Source organism: Lipotes vexillifer, unplaced genomic scaffold (genome assembly GCF_000442215.2).
Source record: "Lipotes vexillifer unplaced genomic scaffold, Lipotes_vexillifer_v1.1 scaffold2700, whole genome shotgun sequence".
Taxonomy (NCBI): Eukaryota; Metazoa; Chordata; class Mammalia; order Artiodactyla; family Lipotidae; genus Lipotes; species Lipotes vexillifer.
The window spans coordinates 23,875-48,661 of NW_006773303.1; the positions used below are offsets into that span (position 1 = coordinate 23,875).

Genomic DNA, 24,787 nt, shown 5'->3' on the forward strand with positions numbered 1-24,787 from the left:
GTTGGTTTTGCCTTTCTTCCCAAGACTCTCAGACTTGAACTCCTGCAAGCTATTCTTATCTATTTATAGTACTACACAGTAGGAAGCCGGCAACAGTCTTATCTTCAAATGTTCTCAGAGGAACTACACAAAACAGAGTTTAAGGATGTATCTTTATTATATTAAAAATTAAATCAAAAGGAAATGTTTCATATAAAACACTGGGGAAAATCATTTAAAATATTTATCGTAAGGGCCAAATCTAAGTTTGGAGGTAGAACAGCCACATGGCTTCTATCAGCAACAGGAGAGCTCCAAGGGGGTCACTGCAGGGAGACAGGCAAGCCATAGGCTACAGGTGCAGCCCCAATAAGATACTTGAGTCGGGGAGCTTGGCGGGCCTGGCTGACATAGTACAGAAGTGGGGCTCCTGGACCTGCTCCAAGCCAGCCCTGCAGCAAAGCCTCTGTGTAGCGGTCAATGTCACGGTCAGTCACATCCCAGAGGTTACCTAGAAACAGGGGGCTGGGAAAAGAGAAGGAAGAAATACAAAGTAAGGGTCTAAAACAGAACACCTAGGAAAACACGACTGCTGGTGGTGGTGGTGGTGGTGAGTGAGTTGAGAGGGATTAAGCCAATGAGGAAATCCCTTGACCCATAGTTCCAGGAGGAGGATAGAGGATGGCAAAGGGTTAAGGGCCCAGGTATGCCAGGGAAGTAGGGTGGGAGGAAGGAGGTGGGGCACAAAAGAGGAAGGATTTAGGGTTCAGACCTGGGAAAGCACTTGGGATGGGGACCTAGGATGGACTTTGCCCCTCGAGACTCACCAGCCAGCCATGATATACTTGAGCACGATGCCAGCCCCCTCCAGGTTTCCGTGCACAGCCAGGGCTGCACTGCTGCAGCCAAACAGCAGGGCCACCGCCCGGCAGCTCAGCCGCAGGACAGCCTGCCCATCCAGGAAGCGGGCACCGGCCCCATGCCCTGCATAGCTGAGGCAGAAGGAGGCGAGATGAGCCTGACCTAGCAGGGCCAGGCCTCTGCTGTGTCTCCAGAGGTGTCCTGAGCCAGTCAGGGGCTCCAAAGCCCCAGAGCAAACCGTGGTGATACCCACCCTGTGGGACTGTCCCTCTCCCCTGCTCCCTGCCCTGAGCACTCACATGTACAAGTCATGCTCCGTCAGGGCCGCCTGCACCTGTTCCGGGCTCGGCACCTCCCCGACCACCCCTTTCCAGCCAGCTTCACTACAGGGAAAAGGTAGGAGGATGAAGGGTTATGGGGCAAATAGGGCAGAAGGAACGCCAGGGAGAATGTGGGCTGCAACCTCTGATTCTGGAGAAGGGGCCATCTGCCCGTGTGGCGCTGCCCCGCCCCCCCTTACTCTTCTCCCGCTGACCTGCTAAAATGGGCTCGGAATTGCTCCTCTGTGCTTGACAGGTTATTGTGGGGATTCAGGACGTAGAAGGTACTGCGAGGATCCACGCCTTGGCTCAGCACCGACGAGGCCCCGGACTGATGGGGAGACAGTGGGGATCAGGATCCTGGTCTGGCCCAAGGGCCCAAGCTCCCACAAACCCCAAGCCCCTTTCCACAGCTGATCCATTCCTAAGACCTCCTTCTTCTCTTCCCAGTCACCAATCACCCCCAGTCCCCACTCCCTGAACCCCGCACCTCTTTGATGGTGGAGTAGCTGAGTAGGAATCGGAAGGAGGGCAGCCGAGTGACAGGCAGAGCCCGGAGGCTGGGCATGCTCTCCCACGGGAGCTTCTGTAGGTCCTGGGCAAAGAGCACCCAGAGGTTACTGTCCTGAGCCATGGGTACACGGAGTCAGAAAGGGCATGGCGGCGAGTAGCTACCCACGACCCACCAGGCACTGCCCCTCCGGCCCCTGGCTCCTTACCTTGTCCAGCACCAAGACAAGATGCCTACTGCTTGGTACCGTCTGACCCTGTAGACGCTCTACTGCCTCACTCAGGAGCTCTTGGGCTCGTTCTGGCAGGGCTGGGCACAGCCCATAAGCCAGGGCCTGAACGTCCTGTGGAGTGAGGGTACTGGCACCGCTGAGCATGATCTGCGGGGGAACAGTGGTCACTGAGTACCATTGCTCCCATCTCCACCCTCAGTGGCAGGTGGGAAAGTTAAGGCTACCTTCTTCCCCTTCCCTGATTGCTCAACTCACTTTCAGCAGAGTGGGGTCAGGATACTTCCAGCCACATTCCTGCAGCAATTCTCGTAGACGGGAGGCCTCCTGGGCAGGGCCGGGGTCCTCATTGGATGGCAGCAACAGCCCCCGCCAGCAGCCCAGCACATACTTCTCTAGGGAAGTGGTGAGAACCTGAATGCAGAACAGAGCTGTCAGTCAGAGAGGAAGCTGAGTTTCTTTCCCCACAGGCACCGACATATTGGAGACAAGGAAATGGCTCTTCCAATAAGTGGATGTGCCTTACTTATCCTACTGCCTGTCATAAAAGGCAAGAAGCGAGAAACATTTTTTCATTTGTTGAGCCTCTTGGGGAGTATAGATAAGACGATTTGTAGGGGGACTTCCCTGGTGGCGCAGTGGTTAAGAATCTGCCTGCCAATGCAGGGGACACGGGTTTGAGCCCTGGTCCGGGAAGATCCCACATGCCGTGGAGGAACTAAGCCCGTGCGCCAAAACTTCTGAGCCTGCGCTCCAGAGCCCGCGCTCCACAACAAGAGAAGCCACTGCAACGAGAAGCCCGCGCAGCACAACAAAGAGTAGCCCCCGCTCGCCACAACTAGAGAAAGCCTGCATGCAGCAATGAAGACCGAACATAGCCAAAAAAAAAAAAAAAAAAAAGTAATATATATGTATATCTTTAAAAAAAAAAAGATGATATGTAATAAATCACTACGTTGACAAATACGAACAGGTGGGCAAAAGCTAAAGCCAGGAAATGAAATGAAAGCTGTGGTCGGGAGGCTGATACTTGGGCTTAACTTCTTTTTTTGTACTTATCTTTAAACTTTCCATTGCCATAACCCCTTCCAGTCTCAGACTCTTGTTTAAAGTGCTTCCCAAGTGACATAATTTTTTATTTAGGCCTACACTTCCAGAAAGGACTTGAGGTGGCTCAGCAAGAACCTGGGACCCCTGGGAGAGAAGATATTCCTAGGGCAGGCCGGATCCCACCCCACGCTGGGGACACACACCTCCATCCTACGGTCCAGTTCCAGCCGCCCCGTCCACCATTCCCGCTTGTCAGTACAGCTGCTGTTCTCTTTCTGTTCCTTCTGGATGGTATCAAACTCTTTCAGGGCTGAACTCACAGAAAGCTGAGGGAGATGGGGTTGTAAGAGTTCTGCTTGTCCACGTGACCACCATCTCTCCATCCCCCAGCCACAGCTTGACCAGAAGCCTGCCCCAGCCCAACTTTGCTCCCCGGCCCAGAAAACCTACCTTGTTCTGGGCAGTAGGGATCTGCACAGTGACTGGGGGATTGTCTTTTTCCAGCCGGGTCAGCAGGAGGGTGTTACCCATGGTTCCAGGCTGGAGGGTGGCCAGGGCCAACACACACACGGTCACCCCTGACACACAGGACGTGCCCAGAGTTATTTCAGCTGTTACAAAGAATTCCTTTCCCTGTCTTCTGCATGCAATCCCTGTCCATCACTCAAGACAACTCCTAGAAGACTTCCCTGGCCACTGGAGTTCAAAGGTGCTCTCCCTTACCCTAACAGCTCCCTGTAGACAGAGAGCATGTTTTATATTTATTTGTGTCCCTACAGAAACTAACAACCGCTCCCCCCCACCACTCCCCACATACAGTGAGGCACTCCAATCATCCGTGAACATGTTTCATGTTAGCATAGGAAGACCCTGGACACCTGAAACTACTTACCCCTAAAGAAAGAAAGACACTGAATTTGCTGGTAACTCAAATTGAGATTCAAAAAAAAAAAAAAGAGGGGCTTCCCCGTGGCGCAGTGTTTAGGAATCTGCCTGCCAATGCAGGGGACACGGGTTCGAGCCCTGGTCTGGGAAGACCCCACATGCCGCGGAGCAACTAGGCCTGTGAACCACAACTACTGAGCCTGCGTGTCTGGCGCCTGTGCTCTGCAACGGGAGAGGCCGCGACAGTGAGGGGCCCGCGCTCGCCGCAACTGGAGAAAGCCCATGCACAGAAGCGAAGACCCAACACAGCCAAAAATAAATAAATAAATTAATTAATTAATTAATTTTAAAAAAAAGAAAGACTTCTAGATTTAAGGTATGTCTGTTTGGTGAGAGTTACAAAATGTCTAATCAATGGAAAAGTATGACACGGCCTTCCATAAGGATCATAAATCTGTGTGTGAACTAACTAATGCCTTAAACTCCTTCACCCAACTCTTCCCTAAGAAGATGAATAAAAGAACAGCAGAGGCACTGATGCCTGCCGCCATACCACTGGGGATCAGAGCCAGGCGCTCCTGGAAACTCTCCTTCTCAGGCTGGGGGAAGTGGCCAGATCCCGACGCTCTGAAGGAAAAGAGGCGCTGGATGCGGGCCAGGGGTATGTCTCCAGGCCTCTCCTGGAGGTTCAGCCCCTGCAGCTGCTCTGCTATTTCAAGCGATCCTCGGAGCTTCTGGGCCTTGCTGCAGGCAACAGAAGAGGGGGTGAGTTCTGCCTCCTTCAAAGTCTGGACCACTCCCCCCAGTCTGTCCCAGCACAAGCCTTAGGGATGGTGGGCACTCACCTGAGCTGCCTGTGGAGGTGGATGAGCAGCTGGTGGCGACAGGTGATGGAGACAGACTCAGTGACAAGGCAGGCAGTGGCGTAGGGATCCCGGTGGCCCAGGCACAAGGCCAGGAGGCGGCAGAGGTGAGCGTAGAGCCCACTAGGAGGGCAGTGGCTGACCCCACGGAAAGCAATGCTCAGTGAGTCACAGATGGAATCCAGGATAGAGAGACCTAGAGGAAGGTCAAGACACCGATGAATCCCCAACTTCCTAACTGATAGGAACTTTCCAAGAATGAGTGTCTGTCTCCTCTCCCACGTGGAAAACAGCAGCTACCATTTATAAAGGGCAATATGCCAAGTGGGGAGCTACACAGTTTACATGCATCAACTCTCTCCATCCTCCCCAAATTCCACCTTACAGTTAAGTAAATTGAAGCTCAGAGAGGTGGAGTGACTATAGAGTTCAGCTACTAGACAAAGAGTGCTGGGATTCAAACCCAGATTCAAAGGCTACCAGATCCAGATGGTCCAAAACCAGAACCAAGGACAGTAATGGAAAGGCACTGGGATCAAGTGATCACACCTTTGTGGTCAGCATACTTACTGATGGCTACGGGGGCCGAGGAGAGTCGGAGCGGAGGACCAAGATGCTTGTCTCTCTCCTTGTCTGGGCCCAGGACGGGCAGCTCTTCTTTGCTGGCATCCCGTCTCAACACCTCACATTCTCCTATGGCTGAATCGAGCCCTGGAGCTGGGGTCTTCCCACCTGGGCAGACAACACGACTTTTCCTGTAGAGTTCCCTCTTCCTGCCATCCCCTTTGCTCTCCCTTCTAGGGTCTGGTCCCAGAGCCAGCAAAAGAACTTTCTTCCTGTTCCATCTTTGGCACTAGTTATTTCTCATGTTTTGGCCCCAGGGCAACCCAAAAAAATCATGGACCTCTATTTTCCACCCTTGCCATCACACCTGAGGCTGAGTCTTCCCCATCAGGGCCCCTGAGGATCTCAAAGCTCATTTCCATCTGCTTGTCAGTCAGTTCCTCCTCAAGGATGGTCCTCATCATCTCGGGGCCCAGCTCCTCACAATGTCCTGATGCCAGCTTCTTGACCCTCCGGCTTCTGCCACTGAGGCCAGGGTGCCCAGGGGCACTGTCTGGGGTGGCCACCGCGTTTGTCTTCATGCTCGGGCCCTTCCTGGCCCGGCCCCGGCCCCGGCCCCGGCCCCGTCCCTTGGGTCCCTCTGCAAGCCGTGCCCCAACTGAGACAGGGTCTTCCAGGTCACTGTCATCACTGAAGTTCACCTAGGATGGTGGGAAAGGGAGAAGGGCCAAATGACAAGACATTGTCCGCCAGAAGGTGGCACTGTGGAGGCGCCATCACAGAGGCCCTTGGGGAAGATTTAAGAATCAACCTCCCAGGTATTAGGCCACACTCAACCAGGGGCAGTAACCCTGGGTTGTGGAAAGAGGGAGAGGAGGAAGGAAGAGAAGATAAGGAGGAAGGATGAAAAGGGAAAGGAACCGTACAGAGTGAAGAAAAGTAAGTCCCTTCTGTCTGAAACAAAGATGGACTTGAACTAGGTCTTGCTGTGGAAGATGTAGGGGTCCTGCAGTTAACAGGAGAGCTTAAGGTCCCCACCCCCCGCAACCACCACCAGCCCTAGGAAGCTATTCCAGAGACACCTGCTCTGCAGAACTCTTCTCCAGGATCACCCCCACTCAACACCAGTACCACCTAGCCACAGTCCCATCTCACCTTGAGGCGTGTCTGGATCCTCTGTTGTACCCTGGGGGCCTTGGGAACCTCAGGCTTGCTCTTTGTAAGGAGGACTTCCTCAAACACGGTGAAGGGGACACGAGGGCCACCCTGCCTGACCCGGCCTGGGGGCTTAGGTGTACAGGGTGGTCCTCCACCTTCCAGACCTTTCAGAGAGGTATTTGAGAGTGGCAGGGTAGCAGAGACCTCTTGCTGGCGTTTTCGTCCACAATGTTTTTGGCTCCAAGGCTTAGAGTGTTCTGAGCCAGCAGGGGTCTTTACTGATGGTGGCTGCCAGCCCCAGGAGCTCGCAAAAAGTCGGGGAGTGCAGCAGCTGACGCTAGCCAGCTTTGCAAGGGCCTGAACCAAGAGCAGGTTGGCTCGCCAGGGCTCCAGGTGGGGTATCCGAGCCACCACAAACTTTAGCCCCGACTCCAGGATCTTCCCCAGGCTCTTGTTTGACGGCTGGCTCAGCCCCTCCAGTGCCAGCTGTGCGTATGCCTGAGCCGAGATCTCATCGAAGAGGCCCAGGACAGGAGAGGGGGGTGCTTTGTGATTCAGGGAAGCTTGTAGAGCTCGGGTGAGGCGCTCACTGGCTGCGGGGCAACACTTCAGCACAACCTGCAGCAGATCCAGGCCCTGGGCCTGATGGCCCATGGCCAGCCTCGCGCCCGCTGTGATCAACACCCAGCGCAGACAGACTGCTGAGAGGACAGGGCTGGCACAGAGTGAGCAGTCACAAGTGGGCAAATGGGTCAGGAAGCCAGGGCTGGGCTGGGGCTTTGTTTTCAGGATTGGGGAGGAGTTAGCAGAAGGTGCTACGGGGCCAGGCTCCTTGGCCACGGTGGCCACCAGCTCCAGGTCAGGGCCTCTTAGAACAAGCTCTTCCTCCGGAAGCTCTGGAGGATGGGGCACCCAGGCCCGCTGCGTCCCCTTCTGCAAGTGGACTTTCTTCACAGAGTCTGGGTGCTGCGCTAGTCCGACAAACTCTGAGGAAAGAGTGGAAAAAGAATCACAAAACTGGGAGAAATGATACCAGTGTGTCCTGAGCTACCTCAGTGGCCAACGACCTATGTTGTTTACTTGCTAACTGTTCATATATATTACTGTACTGACATACTAAATATTAGCAACCTTACTATTTTTTCGATAAAATCCCAACAGTTTCTTCCCTTCTAACAATGCATCAGCACAGCCCACAGAGCCCCCGTATCTGCAGCTCAGAAGGCTGCATGGCTCAGGCCAGAAGGCCGGCACCTAGAGGCCCAAGTCTTAATCCTGTCTCTGGCCCCTGACTGGCCCTGTGATCCTGGCCTCAAACATTGAATTTCTCAATTTTCTGAGTTTACAAATGAAAAAAACTCTACGTTCCCACTCGACTTTCCAGGATTTTGTGTGGATCCAATGAAATACTACAGGTAGAAATGGTTGATAAGGAAAATAAAAAGCACCATAAATACAGTATTTTATTATTAGCTTAAACCCTTCTGAGGATGCATGCGTTTGTGCTGCCCCATACAGTAGCCACACGTGCGGCTACTGAACACAGGAAGTGTGCCAAGTACCTAAGGCACTGAATATTCAATTTTATTTAAATTAAAATATATTAGTGCTGGGAATCCCCTGGCAGTCCAGTGGTTAGGACTCGGTGCTTTCACTGCAGGGGCCCGGGTTCAATCCCTGCTCCAGGAACTAAGATCCCGCAAGCTGCATGGCGCAGGCAGAAAAATAAACAAAAACAGAAAAACAAAATATATATATATATGTATGTGTCTATACATGTATGTATATATATACGTATATATACACACATATATACATATATATGTATATATTTGTGTGTGTGTGTATATATATATATATATATATATATATTAGCACTGAAAACCAGAAGCAGGTAAGGTAGTCCTGGACAGCCCATCTGAAGGAGGGACACCAATGGTCTGACTGAAGTGAAGGGAGCTTTGCCCTGGGACAGAAGTCAGTCTGATTTAGAAGAGAACCTAACCTTGACATGTAAAGCTGTGTTGCAGTGCATGCATCACTCTCACCGCCGCCCACGGGTGTACGGGCCTGGCTGCTCACCTGTGCAAGACTCAAGCAAGAACAGAACCTGCTGCAGGTCCGACTGACAGAGGTCAATGTCATTGCGCGCCAGCTCCAGCTCCCCCTTCAGCACCAGGAACAGGGCACACCTGGTTGGGAGAGAAGATGACGACCCATTAGTGGAATCCTTTGTTTTCCTGGAGAGTCTTTTTTTAAAAATAAATTTATTTATTTGTTTGTATTTTGGGCTGTGTTGGGTCTTTGTTGCCGTGCGCTGGCTTTCTCTAGTTGCAGTGAGTGGGGGCTACTCTTCGTTGCGGTGCACGGGCTTCTCATTGTCATGGCTTCTCTTGTTGCAGAGCACGGGCTCTAGGCACGCGGGCTTCAGTAGTTGTGGTATGAGGGCTCAGTAGCTGTGGCTCACAGGCTCTAGAGTGCAGGCTCAGTGGTTGTGGCGCATGGGCTTAGTTGCTCTGCAGCACGTGGGATCTTCCTGGACCAGGGCTCAAACCCATGTCCCTGGCAGTGGCAGGCAGATTCTTAACCACTGTGCCACCAAGGGAGCCCTCCTAGAGAGTCTTTCTGCCCCTTTCCCAGGCAGAGCCATCACAGTCTTTTCCAGTGTCCAGAAGGCCTTTAATTCCTAAGGCTGACTTCAGGCACTCCCTGACGAAAACCCTCTACACTGATCTCTCAAACCAACTCACCCTCGTGCCTGAGGACAGGATTTCCCAGACCGAACTCCTCACCAAAAGGATCCTCCAGGCGAAGAGATTTAGGGAAACATTGTATACTAGATCTCCCTTCTGGAGATTGATAATGTGTGTTAGCATACTGGAGGACATGATAAGTCCTATAGGAAATGAAAACATCTAATCTTGATTAACTCAGCATTTCCCACTTGTTTGCCATGGAATGTATTCTTCCACCAGCCCATCCAAATATAACATGTTAATCTGTGGAACAGTTTGGGAACCCACGGTCAAGGTCGTAGGCACTCAGGTTTGGGAATCGTTATCCTCTTGGGCCCTGTACTCACTGGCGCGGTATCTGCAGCTTTGTTGTAAGTTTCAGGGCCTCCAAGCAAAAGGCTTTGGCTTCGCTCACACTACCCAGGTGGACCAGGCGGGAGACCAGCTTCTCCGAACAGCTTAGCACCTCAGTAAGAACCTGCCATTTTTGTACCAGATTTTCACCTGTAGCAAAGGAGAGAGATGAGACCATCATCATGTGGAACCAGGAACCGTAGGCTGGATCCTCTGCAGACAAAACTGCCAGCCCCGCCATCTCGCCTGTTCCTTCCCACGTTAGCTCTCCTCCTCGGACTTACCGTAGTCCAGAAATGGTGTCTCCACAGCTGTCTTCTGAGCCGAGAGCACATCGCTGCCCATGAGCAGGAGAATGATGCTTCGGAGGAGCTTGTGGGCGTCAATGAGCGCTATCTCAGGTGTCTGCCAGCCTGTGCAAGCGTAGGGGGAAGGTGGGAGTGACAAGAAGGGAGATGATGTGGCCAGAACTTCCACCACCTTCAAACAGTAAGAAAGCAAATGCGAAGCATGCTCTCACCCTCTCCCTCCACACTTAAGGCAGACAGAGCTAATCAATCACAGAACTCTCTCCCCCGAGGCTACATGGAGTCTCAGAATCCTAGTCAGTGTCGTGTTCAGGGCAGTCACTAAGCAGTCAGTTAGAGTCAGCAAGCAAACTGAAACTCATTTGCTATCCCAGGCCTGCTCTGGGCAGCTTCTAGGTAGGCTCATCCACGCAGTTGGACAGCAGAGGGGACGAGGGCAGAGAAGAGCTGACAGCGGACAAACCACACAAGGAGGGCCATCCACCCTCTTCTTTCACCTTGGGCACAGAGCTGCTCCCACAGGGAGGCCGAGAGGCTGTCTGATGAGAGGCTAAGGTAGACTGCCACAAGCTGCAAGGCCTGGACGCGCAGCAGGTACCAGGCCTTGGATGACCTCTGGAGGGCAGGGTCCTGAAGCACAGACAGCAGCAGAGAGGCACCCTCAGCCACCTGGGGGGAGGGGGAAGGGGCGGAGGAGAGCGGTGAGTGAGGTAGGATCAGCAATTCAGAGCTCAAGGTGCCCCTACTGGATCGCGTAGCCCAACCCCCTGCTTTTCAGATGATAAAAGCTGGAGAGAAAACTAGAGCCTGAAAGGGCCTAAGACTCAGCCAAGTCACATAGCTAGTGTGTGAGAAAGCCCAGCCTTTTGGATCCCACTGGATTTCCAGTCGAGGGTGCCAGTGTCATCCCAGTTTCTAGTCACGGGACAGACTTCCCCCTTGCCCCAGAGGGAGCTGGAAAAGGATGAGAAGGATGGAATGGCTCCTAGAGAAGCACACGTGGACGATCCATGGGAGAGGGCAAGGCGAGATGTTTCTGCTCCTCGGGGCCATGAACATTCTCCCCAGCTCCAGGGAAGCCTCAGGAGCCAGACAGATTATCTGGAGAATCCTAAAATCCTTCCCATACCCAAGACCTTCGGGGATCAAGAAAGTGAAAAGCACCTTCTGGCAAGCACAGTAGAGTCGACTTCGCAGGAGGTCACAGGTCAAGGAAAGGAGCAGGCATGTATCTGTGGTGCGATCCAGAAGCTTCAGACTTGATTCTGCCTCTTCCAGGTACAACTGAGGAAGCAATCGGGGGTGCGTGAGCATGCTGGTGAGGAGAGGCAGCCGGACTCTTCAAATTAAAGCGGATTAAAGCATTCGCAAGCAAAATGTTGACCTTGTCCAACTAAATATTAAATTATTTCAAATATTATAGTCTACGTAGGAATTATTCTCTCACTCACTAAAATGTTCATTTAGTACCTTTCCGTTAACCACTAAGCTAGAGAGACAAAGCTGGATAAGCAGTAAGCAGGCCCTTCCATCCAATAGCTTGCAATGTGGGGCGGCGGTGCGGGGGTCGTGGGCATACCTACGTAATCATGATACAATGCCATCAGTGGTTGGGGACCCAGGGAAAGTGGTTGATTTTGCCCTTGAAGAAGGGGACATATAAAATGCTTTATGAAGGAGGAGACAATTGAGCTAGGCCTTGCAAAGAAAGTACGGGTTTGCTGAAGGAAAAAAAAGTTGGGGCGAGGGTGCATTTAGGGTGGAGGGTCTACCACAACCGAAGACAGCAGGGTACGTATGAGGAATATAAAGTGGTACAGATTAGCATAAAGTTCATGGTGTGGAACAGCGAGACAAAGAGTGAACCAGAATATAGAAGGTGTGCAATCCAGAGTAAAGGATCTGGACAGTATCCCTCAGGTAGTGGAGAAGCCAATGTAATCCTTTAAGCAGGAAAGAGATAAGATCAGACCTGTGCCTAACATGATCCGGCTAGTAGATGGAGTGGAAAAGGGAGGAACTGGAGGCCAGGAGACCAGTTAGGATACATTGTTAACGGCCCTAAGTGAACAAGAAGCATCAACTGGGACAACAGAAATGGCTGGGAAACCCAGGATTAGCAGCGTATTGCCAGTGCAGACTAGGTAAGACTGAATGAACGGTTGGTTTGGCAGTGAGACGGAGAAAGATGCCTCCTCTCCCCCAGTTGTGTCCCAACCACTCCACACTTTACCATCCTTCAGCCAAATGTGGCGCAGAAGGCAGAGAAGCCACTCCTTCAGTAGCCTACCTTCTCAGAGGAGAGCTGGGTCACGGAAGCCAGGTCCCCCTGCAGCCCCAGGCTAGCGTGGCTGGGCACTCACCTGGGCGTAGCTGGGACAGCCAAGTGTCAGGAGGAGCTGGGTGACGTGGCAGGAGGAGCCGGCTGCCTTTGCGTGGTCCTCCAGTCTCTGGGAGACGATCCGTATGAGCAGGAAGACCTCCAGAGCTCGCAGGGGCTGGGAGGCCAGGAGCAGCACATTTACCCAGCTCGCGCTCAAGCCTTCATTTCTAGCCCCTCCTCTCCAGCCCTTTGGGACCTTGGTCTGACCTGAGGGCCTGGCTGGAATGTGGCCACCCAGACAGAGCAACCACTGGCCATCCTCAGGGAGCCGGAGAGGAGAGCAGCGAGGACGTCTGCAAACCCTCCTACCCCCTCACTTGTTTTAAAGCCCACACACCAGTTGTCTTCAATAGCCAGGATTTCCTGAGCGTTTGCTATGTGCCAGGCACTGTGCCAGCTCACTTTATTTTCATAGCAACTCTAATCCTAATTTTACAGATGAGGAAACTAATAGGTTATGTTAAGTTGCTTGTCTAAGTTCACATAACACAAATGTGGTAAAGCCGAGACTCAAATCTAGGGCTCAGGCAGCTTCCCAGGCTCCTCCTGCTAGGAATATGACGTAATGCCCACAGTAACAAAGATCCTCTATGTGCAACGTCCTTTTTCAGAGGTTCCTAATATGGGGTCCAGGGAAGAGCTTCAGGGAGTCCTTGAAACCTGACATTGCATGTAAAAATGTAAAATTGTATCTGTAGGCATTTATGTATTTTTTCTGAGTACACAGGTCTCAAATTATCTGATAATTACCAATAATTATGGCTAATGTTTGAGTATTCCGTTTACACACACCATCTTTCACGCATTATCTCACTGAATGCTAACAAGGCTATGAGTTAGTATTATTATCACCCTCATTTTAGAAATAAGGAAATGGGCCTGGAAGGTTAAGCAACTTGTTTAAGGCCATGTACTAGTAAACGCTGGAGCCTGGATTTAACTCAGGGAGACTGGTGACAGAGCCCACACTGGATGACATGACTTCTCAGCAGGGACACAGGCCAAAGAAGGTGAAGGAGCTGGGTTTCTGGCCCGTGTCAATGCCCTGCCCCATTACCTTTGCCACCAGCTGATAGAGGGCCGCTAGGATCTGCAGGGAGGCTGCTGTCTGCTGCAGACACCGCACAGCGGGGGCCTGCCCCTTTGTAAGCACCTCCTTCCACAGGGCCAGGGCTTGGTCCAGGCATGTGGACTGAGCTGTAAGTAAGAAGAAAGGGACCAGTCATTCTCTCAGTGTGGGCATCTGGGGAAAGGTGGTCCTCTTCCCCATAATGGCCTCTGCCCTTGTGCCCACCTTCCACTCTACAGGGCAGCCTCCCTCACACCTGGGGCACCCGTAGGAAGCCACAGAGGAGGCCCCATCCCACCACACTACGTTCACGGCTCTCACCAGCATCTGCAGCCAGGTTGAAGGCAATGTTACTGTATAGGAAACGATCTTCCTGGAGTTTATCTTCATAGTTCAGGTCATTGACTTCAAACTCCTCCAGGTTACTAGGGGCCTGGGCCCTCCGATCCCGCTCAATACCCTGGATGGGGCGACCAGGGTGAAAACAGGGTTGTCACGAGCTTACTGGGGCCCAGGGAAAATAAACCCTGTATCCAGTCCTGCTCAACCCCACAGCAACCATGCTCACCTCCTGCATTTTGGCCTCCAGGGTACAGATGTAGAGCCACAGCAGGGCCTGTGCTTTATCATCCAGAAGCCGATCCTCGGCCTGGGCCTCGGGCCTCACAGACTCCAGAAGCTGCAGGGCTTCCCGGATGGCATCCAAGGCAGAGCTATAGGGAGAAGACACACTTAAGCCAGGCTACTGTGAGTGCCTGCCACGCTGTCCTGGGAAGAGCCTTCTGCAGCACAGCTGGCCTCATCCTTTGAATTGAGTTCCCATGACCACAAACTCAAGGGAGTGCTCAGGGATGTGGAGAGGGAAACGGGCTCCAGGAAGGGTAAGAGGAGCTAGGGCAAGAAGCAAGAGTCGCCTTCCCAGGCCTTCCTCCTCACCAGTCGGTCTGCTGGGCAAAGTCGTGATAGCAGAGCACCTGAGCCAGTTCCACCAGGTGGGTGGCTCGGGCCCAGGCCCCGGCCGGAGTTTCCTCGGGGCTCAGCTCCAGCAGGTCGCAGATGACATTGAAACGTTCCTGCCCCGTGTTGGCCCGCACTGCCTTGTAGGTCCGCAGCTCCTCCCTGAGCAGGACAGCCAGGGTCTCTGGGTCCCAGCCGCTCAGGCTGTCTCGCAGCGTCCTGAGAGAGGGCAGGCTCAGCACCGGGGAGCCCATGAAGCACGGCGCCTCTGCCCCAGGCCAAGGAGTCCCCGCCTCAGCTTGCTGAGAGCTCAGTTTCCAGTGGTGAAAGCAAGAACAATTGCCTGTCACCACTGTCCCCCCAACTACCCAGCACAGTGGCTGGCACACAGTCGGCACTCAATCCATAATGATGAATGGAGGAAACAGTGCCTTTTTCAGACGTGAGGATGAATGTGACCATGAGTGCCAAAGCAGCCCTCTCCAGGGGATAAAAATGGTTGTCCCCCTCCCCACCAACTCACTTCAGCTGTAGCTCCTTGTCTCCGGCTCTGGCTGCATCCATCTTGACCCGGACCCAGAAGGTGACTGGCTCAGTCATGTGTTTGGGGCCACAGGGCTGCAGGGCTGCCAGCCACAAAGTCACCATCTTGCAGCCCTGGGCCTGTTTACCCAGTTTCTTCAAACTCTCTATGTGCAGCCGGAAGCATCTGTGCAACTGACCAGAGGAAGAAAACAGACCAAACTGGAGAGAGGAAGCAAGGAGTCTGTACCATGGGGGAGGATGTGTGTGCTCAGGGTCCTCCTGCCCCCAACCCCGCCCCACAGACACCTAAGAACTAAATATCTGGGTGCTCTCAACCTGAGGCTTCAACCCATCCACCCATATATCCATCACCCGCACCCCTGCAAACCTGCTCCTTCTTTTGACCCTTCTTTTTTTTTTTTTTTTAGTTGTTGGGGCTTAGGAGTTTATTAATTTATTTATTTTTGCTGTGTTGGGTCTTCGTTTCTTGAGCGAGGACTTTCTCTAGATGTGGCAAGTGGGGGCCACTCTTCATCGCGGTGCGCGGGCCTCTCACTATCGCGGCCTCTCTTGTTTCGGAGCACAGGCTCCAGACGCGCAGGCTCAGTAGTTGTGGCTCACAGGCCCAGTTGCTCCGCGGCACGTGGGATCTTCCCAGACCGGGGCTCGAACCCGTGTCCCCTGCATTAGCAGGCAGACTCTCAACCACTGCGCCACCAGGGAAGCCCCTCCTGACCCTTCTCAGCAAATCACCACCTTCTCCTGAGTTGGAAAGGCGAGACCATCTTGGCCTCTTCCTTCTCCCTCCCTCACACCAGTCACTTTCCAGGTTACTCCTTGACTTCCTGCACTCACCCACTTCTTTCCATCCCTTGGGAAGCTGTTTCAGTTCAGACACCCACCCTTTCCTGCCTGGGCTGCTAGAGCCACCTGGGTGCCTGGTGTTGTCCTCTCCTTCTGTTTATTCGCCACAGTGATGCCGAGAAGCCCAAGATACCAATCCGATACCAGGCCTCCACTTAAATCGAGAGGCTCATCAAATGAAACCCAAGGCCCTCTATGACCCGTCTTGCCAACCCATCATTTCATGGGTATTCCTGCTTTATGACAGTGGTTCTCACTCTGGTTGCCCAAAGGACCACATAGAGGAACTTTAAGAAAAATATCCAGATGCCTGGGCTCCAGTGCCAGAGATTCTGAAGCAATTAGCTTAGGACAGGCTTTAGAATTTTTTTTTTTTTTTAGTTCACTCAGGTGATTCTAATGTCTAGCCAGGTTGAAAACCACTGGCCCAGGACAAGGCTAAATATAAAAAGTGAATCAAAAAAAAAAAAAAAAAGAAAATATGAAGGCGTGGTGAGTTTAAAAAAAAAAAAGTGAATGAATCAAAAAAAATTAAGTAAATAACAGTACAGGTGAGGTCTGGGAAACACTGCCCCAGGTACTGCTGCCAACACGCAGCTCCTAACTCTCTACTCCAAGGCAGGGTCCTGGCCAGGCCCTTTCATGCTACTTGAGCCCCCTCCTCCCTTCAATATAACCTCCCTCCTGCCCTCATACCTTCTCAGGAGGCACCTCAGCATAGGTGTCTGGCTTTGCCAAGCCCAGGTGCTGACAGAGGGGCTCAGAGATGGCACAGGCCTCGGCATAAAGCTTGTGACTATAGAAGTTGTAGGCCAGGTTACTGGTGTAAGAGGCTGCAGGGGAGAGAGAGGACAGCCGACCGCAGGAATGGTTCCACTGCCCTCTGCCGTCGGAGGGGCAGCAGAGACACTAAACCTGTGGTCATCTCAGCAGTCCCCAGATCAGCCAGGAACCCCCATGGCTAGGGAATGAGAATGGGACAGCTCTCCCCTTTATGCTCCAAGTCAGCCCATGCCCTCCATTCCAGGAAGGTAACCCCACACCAGCCAGCCTCTCTGTACTTGTTTTACAAGATCCAAGTCCTCATTCCCACACAGGGCCCGTCTCTCCTCACATGCCAATCTCTGTCTTCACCTTGCTCCAAAGGTCAGCATTTTGGGGGAAACGCTCTGGCCTATCCTTTACTTCCCTCTCCTTCCCTCATTCCAGTGAAGCCACACTAGCCTCCCTGCTAGTCCTTGAACACGCCAGCCCCTCTCCTGCTGTAGGGCCTTGACACTGGCTGCTTCCTCTGCTAGGGGACGTCGTTTCCCAGGTTTCCACATGGTCAATTCCCTCACACCCTCCAGGCTGTGCTCATGTCACCCTCTCCAAGAGGCCTACCCTGACCACCGTTTTTTTTTTTTTTTTGGCCACATGACATGTGGGATCTTAGTTCCCCAACCAGGGATTTGAACCCGCACCCCCTGCACTGGAAGCGTGGAGTTCCAACCACTGGACCACCAGGGAAGTCCCTGACCACCTGTTTAAACGGTAATTTGCCCCCCCCCACCTACCCTGACCTCCTAATTCCCTTTCTTATCCTGCTCTACTTTTCCTTCCCTTCCATATTTCTGATCACTTTCTAACATGTTGTACTTCAATTATTCTACTGTTTATGGTCTTTCTCCCCCAACCAGAATGTGGCTTCATGAGAGCAGAGATCTTTGTTTTATTAACTGACATATCTAAGTACTCAGAACAGTGCTTAGCACATAGTAGGTACTCAATAAATATTCACTGAATGAATACAATTTTCCTAAATTCTAGTTTAGGCAGCTTCTTGGCTATCGATGTAGATGGCTGGGAGAAAATAAAGTAGGTCTTCAATACTCTGTGGGAAGAATTTTCATACTATTAATTTTTGTGACTCCTGATGACCTGTGGCCAGGTTCAACCTGACAATATGAATATGAAAAACGCTCTAAAACCTTCTAGTGACTGAACTCATTAGGTTTATATAATTCAAACTAAAGGGCTATGCTTTTTGTAAAACTGAGGGGGAAATTTATTATGAAATACAAAACAGGTAAAACTAATTGATGCTGTTAGGATAGTTAGTGGTTACTGTTGGGGTGTGGGGACCAGAAGGGGGCACAAAGAGGGTTTTTTTCAGGGGTCTGTGTCATGCTCTGTTACTTGACCTAGATGTTGGTTACAAACCAAGCTCACTTTGTAAAAATCCATCAAGCTGTCTGCTTATGATCTTAGTATTTTCCTGTATGTATATTTCAATAAAAAGGGTGAGGAGAAATATTCATGCCTGTTGGTTAATATATACATATACATAGTATATATACATATAGTAGATATACACAGTATATCTCTAGAGGGATATATAAGAAATTGACCATATTAGCTGCCTCTGCAGAGTGGGACTTGGGTGACTAGGATTAAGCACAGTAGAGGGACTTTTCGCTGTACGCCCTTTTGTGCAATTTGAATTTTGAATCATGTGAATGTTCTACCTGGTTTTAAAAAATTTAAGTTATAAATGTTCTACATTTTCATGAAGCAAATACCAAGTCAGATTTCAAAGCCAATGAGAAAAAAATTCACATCTGCTATGATAAATGAGCCTCATCACTTCTCTCCTGCTGTTAAATACAGAGATCCTTATAAATATCTTTCTCACGGCCTCCCTAAGCCATAGGAAGGCCCCACAGAACTATCCAGCTACTGCTACTTGCCTGCCTAACAAGCGATGACCCTCCCAAGAACCCTGTATCTGGGCCCTAGGGCACTAACCAGTCATCCCCAGGTAGTCAGTCAGCTCTTGGCCTGACAGGCCCTGTAAGGCCTCCATCATCCAGACAACAGTAGATTTGCAACTTTCCACCAGCTGGGCCAGGTCAGCCAAATCACCTTCCTGAAGGGACAAAAAAGGTGAGAGGAAACATAATAGGTCTAAGGTGATGTCCACCCCACATCATGCCCAAAGCCAAAGCAACCCCAAAGCTCTACTGAGGGCAGTCAAGCAACTCCAGACCCTAGGACCTGTCCAGGTTTTTTGATTCCAGATGGTACCTGACAGCCTTGGGCAAAGTCATAAACCACCGTAGTGTAGAGGTGAAGTCCCTGAAACTGCATCTGAACCAAAGCCTGAAGGTGCTTGCAGGAGTCCCCACAGACCTGAGGAAGGAAGGGGAAGCTTGGTTTGAGGGACAGGGACCTCCAAGCTGCAGACTGGCCCAGAACCCTGGAGAGCTGAGACAGCCGGGGAGTAGGAAGAAGGACATCAGGACGGGCTACTGCCCTCTCAGCGCATACTAGGCTGCTTGCCGGCTGGCAGGCATGGTCCAGAGAGCAGCTTACCAAGGTGGGAGCCAGGGCTTCCAGATCTTACCAAAGACCCTAGCCCAATGGAGAGTCCACAGAACCACATTCCCACCCTACCTCTAGGTCCTTAACTCACACTATGCTGCAGCTGCCGGATGAGGCAACAGTAGCTGCCAAGAAAAGCAAAGAGGCCCAGAATGGCATCAGGTCCATAGTGCCCCTTGGTGCCTCGCTCCAGGACTGAGAGGAAGAACTGGCAGCTGTCACACAATGCCCGCAGTGCGGGTGACGGTGCCTCCATGCTGTGTTTCAGGACAGCTGATGCCTTGATCAGAAGCTTGGCCACTGCCTGGGGTCCTCCCTCGCCAACCTGCAGCAGTTCAACTGCCAGCTGGCAAAGCTGGAGGCTGGGGGCCAGATTGGTGTTCCTTAGGTAATCGTAGGCCTTCTCCACTGCCCTGGTAGCTCTGGCGTGGTGGTGGCCCCAGCAGAGGCGACGGCAGTGTTCCAGGGTGAGCTCCAAGAGACAGAGGGCCCTCTGCGGGGAAAGAGGACCAGGAGAGCCCCCTCCCTCTCCCACCAAAGCTCTGATCACATGCCTGGAGAGCAGGTCACCTAGGAAATCAGCATCTGCTTCATTCAGACGATGCCCACTGCCTTCAAATAGCTGATTGGCAGCTACCACTCGACAGGCTGTGGGAGATGCAAAGTGGGGAACCTCACAAGGGGTACTTTCATCCTCCAAGAGTACTAGAAAGCTCAAGGCCTTTAGCCGAGCTGACAATGCAGCTTGCCGCTCCACCAGGGCTTCTGCCCCCTTCCAAAGCAGAGAAAAGCTGCCCCGAGCCACAGCCTCATAGTCCTGGGGAGCAGCTTGTCGAGAACACTGCACCAAGCAGGTATGGAGGGGCTGAGCGACTCGGAGTGTGGCCTCTGGGATTCCCTGTGCAGCAGTGTTCCGCAGAAAGATGAAGAGAATTCGTTCCAGGTAGAGGGGTGGGCGCTGGGGTGTAGACATCAAGTAGCCATCACAAGCCACCTCTGCCAGCTCCAGCAGGCTCCCCAGGTGCCTAGGGCAAGCCAGCTTGACAGTCAGCTGCTGGTTGCAAGCCCTCAGGATGGCATCACAAGCTTGCCTCCTCTCGGCATCAGATCGGCAGCTGGGAGAATCAGCTGGAAGCTTGGACAGGAACTCCTAGGAGGAGAAGTGAATGAGGCTACCAAAGGAGAAAAAAAAGATAGGGAAAGGAACTAGAAATGAGATTGCTCAAGAGTGGATCTCCTACTAATCTGTCTCTTCAAATAAGTCAAAAAACAAAACAGCTCAGCTTGGTAAGCCAGGTGTATCCACAGCCAGACAGCACTCCCACCTTCAAGTCAGGCAGCAGCTCTTCAGCCTCCTTTGGACTTCTTAGCAGAGTCCCAAAGTTAACTCCTTTGAAGCTCCTCATGGTGCCGCGGGACTAGGGGAGAGAAAACGGATTAGGGAAGGCGGAGAAGATTTGTAAAGGATCTAAATGAAGGGCGGGAGAAGGGCTTGAAGGCCGCGGAAGGCCGGGGGGGCAAAAAATCCTATCGGAAAAACATACGTGCCAAGACGCCGGGCTCCCGTTATAAACCGACGCTTCTGCTATTCCTTCCTCCCAACCCGTCCCACCAACCAACGCCCCACACCGGAGGCCTCCACCGAGCTCTTGAGCATCACCAGGACGTCTCGAGGTCTCCCGACGCTCCCTCGTAGAGACGCCCGACCTCTTCCTCAAGTCAGCGCTGGGGCACCATTCACCTCGGCGCATACATAAGTTCACGAGTACCTCCAGGCCTTCCGGTCCCAGAGATAATTCTTCTTTCCACGGGCAGGACTTACCCACTAGACTGAGTACTCCGCAAGGATCCAAAACGTAACCTTCGTTTTCCGCGCCAGCCCCTCCTTTCAAATATCCCCAGCGACCAATCAGCGAGAGCTACGTAACGCCGGCGGGACGCGAGGCGCGCTGGGAGTTGTAGTTTACTCGCCACGCTGCGTCCTCACGTGACGCCGGCCAGCGTGGTCTAGCCTCTCTGAGGGCTAAAGCCTTTTGGGAATGCGGGTTTTTCCACATTTTCTAGTCGGGGCCGACTTCCTCAGCTACGTGTAGCTTAGCTGCTGTTGTGAAGGCCAGTTCCCTGCCTCCTTCTCCTCCCCTTTATCTTCAGACCTCGGAAAGAGTTTAAATTTGCAGACAAGGGAAATAGGTTAGATAACAAAAAGAACTTACTTGGAAACTCGCGGTTTGGCTTACTAGGAAGAAAGGGTGTAGCCTTTCATGGAATTCTTTAAAAATATAGTTTTCCGGGGCCACTGACATGAGTACTGTGGCGACTTCCAGCTCTCTCTGCCTTCCAGCCTTGCTCCTTGCATCAATTGGATTGTTTGAGGAAGACAGGATCTTCTTGATGGGGGATGGAGGGTAGAGGGGTGGGGTGGAAGCTGTGAGTGGCGACGGGAAACTCATTCACTGGGATATTTCACACTTTTTAATGGCTTATATTCGGTAAGTACTAACTACTTCCCCAAACATACACGTTCACTTGGCTCTGCTGCTCTTTCCTTCCTCCAAGGAATTCAGTTCACAACTTTGGGTCTTCCAGTTAGCTTTTCCGTGATGAACTCTATTAACTCATCCTTCTCTATTATTGGTTTTCTTCATCATCATCAACCTCTTTTAGGAGATGAGAATCTAGCCGGGAAGACTATTTAAAAACAAACAACAACAGCAAAACAAAACAATGACGAAGAATCTCAGCGTTGTAATGGTAATATTGCTGCAGGGGCTAAATGTGTATGATACATCAGTTCTCTCAGTACTCATTTCGTCTTGCTTACACCTTAGCAGTCAGTGCTTTGACAGTGTTCTAGGACTTTTTCCCTATGTATATCTACTTGATTCTCCTCAAGGAGAATCCTTTTTTTTTTTTTTTAAAGAAGATGTTGGGGGTAGGAGTTTATTAACTTATTAATTTATTTTTTCTGTGTTGGGTCTTCGTTTCTGTGCGAGAGCTTTCTCTAATTGTGGCAAGCAGGGGCCACTCTTCATCGCGGTGCGCGGGCCTCTCACTATCGCAGCCTCTCTTGTTGTGGAGCACAGGCTCCAGACGCGCAGGCTCAGTAGTTGTGGCTCAGGGGGGCTAGTTGCTCTGCGGCATGTGGGATCCTCCCAGACCAGGGCTTGAACCCGTGTCCCCTGCATTAGCAGGCAGATTCTCAACCACTGCGCCACCAGGGAAGCCCTAAAACATCCTTTTTTTATGCGTCTTCTACTTCTAACAAGAAGGAAGTTCTATAGAGATCAAGAAGTGCTGACAAGGGACTTCCCTGGTGGACCAGTGGGTAAGACTCCTCACTCCCAATGCAGGGTGCCCAGGTTCGATCCCTGGTGGGGGAACTAGATCCCGCATACAGCAGCAAAGATATGCCACAACTAAGACCCGGTGCAGCCAAAATTAATCAATTAATTAATTAAATGGTCCACATCAAAAAAACAACAACAAAAACTATGATAAAACTGAAAAAAAAAAAGTGCTGACCAATGTGAACTTGAGTCACATAATTCAATCCCTCACTTGAATCCCTGATGTTTACAAAGAGACAGTACGGGACAGTGAAAAGAGCTTTCAACTTGAGTTTGGACAGAGGAGCCAGGTTCTAGTCCCAGTTCAATTTATTATTAATCTGTGAAATGGGGTAGTAACATCTAGCCTCACTCCCTGCCAGGGGTTCTGCCAGCCTCAACTAGAACAGATATAAAATGCTTTCCAAAGGCCCAACGGGGCTTCGCAGCCGTTAAAAGGCGTGTTTTATATTTAATGACATATGAAGATGCCAGAGATACATGAATGATTGTTATAGTCTTCCTGCGGATTTCAATCATTTTAAAAAGAGAAAACCAAGATATACTTTTATGTAAAAAACAAGATATACTTTTATGTAAAAAACAAACAAACAAGTTGCAGCTTGAAAGGTGTGATTCATTTTTATTAAAAAAACATTCTATGCACTAGACTATAAACATTTAACAGTGGTATGAATAGGAGGCTTAAGGGAGCCTATCATTTTTTACATTTTATATTTCTACATGTATATATGTATTTATATTTGTAATATATCTATACATCAATATAAATATATGTATTTTAATGTAACATATAAACATGTATTTACATTCACATATTTATATTAAATATATATTTCTGTATTTGCATTTGACTCTTTTACAATGAGCCCATATTACTTTATTGTTAAAAAAAATTATTGGGCTTCCCTGGTGGCACAGTGGTTGAGAGTCCGCCTGCCGATGCAGGGGACACGGGTTCACGCCCCGGTCAGGGAAGATCCTACATGCCACGGAGCGGCTGGGCCCGTGAGCCATGGCCGCTGAGCCTGCGCATCCAGAGCCTGTGCTCCACAACGGGAGAGGCCACAACAGTGAGAGGCCCGCGTACCAAAAAAAAAAATTATTAAAGCAAATGTGACATATTTTTATAACATTAGGTCTGATCCCAAGCATGACAAACTTTTGTTTGTCTAATAATTCTATTCTGTGGTTCTGTGGGGAAGTGGTGGCAAAAAATAATAAAAGCAACAAGGAGAACCACAGGATTGGGGTTAGGGAAAGTGTGTTGGGGAGTGGAACCTAGATCCAGCCAAAGGGTCATGGCTGTTAACTGGGGGCAGCCATTCTCCTCCCTGAGCAGGGACTGAATTTCCAGGAAGAGGTCATTCTCCAGCCTCAGAACGCAGTACTGTCCTCATGACCCAGTCCTCCTGCCTTCTTGTCCATTGGCTCCTGGTTCCTTGGGCTGTTTCTGTTCTCCTCAGGATCACTTAAATGCTCCAAATAAAATAATTATATATCCAGCTGGATGGAAAGTCAGAAAATCAGGAGCCTCTCTTAGTGAAAGATGGTGGTGTGTATCAAGTCTGACACCAAGCTGACCTTCCCACTTGAGGAAGAGGAAATGAGTTCAAGTGGAACACACTGACACCCTCCTCAGCTGCTCACATACCCCAAAGTAGAAGGCTTCTCAGATAGCTTGATCCTGCTCTCTGGGCCAGGACCAAGGATAAACACTGCTGGGAATCACCCAACCACTGGGATGGGTTGGAAAGTTCTACACCCCATTACAGTCCCGTCCACTCATTCTCACACCCAAATCTGGCTAGGCTCAGCTGGATTGAAAAAGTTAAACAATAAAATATGAAAGCAAACACTTATGTAGTACTTACACTGGGGGCCAACTGCTGCTCTTAAGTGCTTAATTTAATCCTCACATGAGCCCTAGGAGTAGAAACTATACCATCATCCCCATTTTATAGATGAGGAAACTGAGGCACAAAGTTGAACCCAGGCAGTCAGGCTCTGACTCCATGCTCTTCACCAGTTCCCTCTGCTGCCTCTCAGCAAGGCATCACAAGCAGTGTTTTGCAGGCAGCGTGCGCCTGGTGAAGCAATCCCTCATTTGCCTCATATTGGTAAATATCCAAAGGTGGGCCAGGCGGCCACAGCTAAGTGCTCCCACACTCTTGCCCTTCTCCAGGGACAGGGCTCGGGAGGAGGGAAGAGGGCTAGAGGGGGCAAGGCAGGTAGGTGAAGGCCCAGGGGACAGAGTCAGTACATGCCATATAGAAGGGGTACTGGGCAGGCAGCAGGAGGCAAGGTTTGGCCTTGGCTTTGCCATCCACTTGCTACATGCCCTTTAAGTGGGTTTTCCTCTTGGGTAAAAAATTTCACCAGCACCTAGTAATACAGTGCATGGCATATAGTAGGTGCTCAATAAAAATATGTTTAAGGCTGACTGGACGACCTCTAAGATG

At 51.1% G+C, this 24,787-nt stretch overlaps 1 protein-coding gene across 1 annotated transcript; it reads right to left on the minus strand.

Moving 5' to 3' along the window:
- Positions 1 to 302: 302 nt before the first annotated feature.
- Positions 303 to 20,384, minus strand: ESPL1 (extra spindle pole bodies like 1, separase). The gene is made up of 30 exons (XM_007448256.1): positions 20,304 to 20,384; positions 19,070 to 20,128; positions 18,682 to 18,786; positions 18,403 to 18,523; positions 16,312 to 16,448; positions 14,750 to 14,943; positions 14,206 to 14,445; positions 13,838 to 13,982; positions 13,591 to 13,729; positions 13,258 to 13,397; positions 12,181 to 12,315; positions 10,982 to 11,101; positions 10,315 to 10,486; positions 9,794 to 9,922; positions 9,503 to 9,659; positions 8,503 to 8,612; positions 6,418 to 7,406; positions 5,630 to 5,963; positions 5,269 to 5,430; positions 4,681 to 4,894; positions 4,389 to 4,579; positions 3,401 to 3,528; positions 3,154 to 3,276; positions 2,159 to 2,314; positions 1,880 to 2,050; positions 1,651 to 1,755; positions 1,376 to 1,491; positions 1,140 to 1,223; positions 807 to 971; positions 303 to 504 (listed from the first exon to the last, which is right to left on the minus strand). Exons 1-30 carry the CDS (start codon positions 20,382 to 20,384, stop codon positions 303 to 305), a joined length of 6,324 nt encoding a protein of 2,107 aa, XP_007448318.1.
- Between the last annotated feature and the right edge of the window lie 4,403 nt (positions 20,385 to 24,787).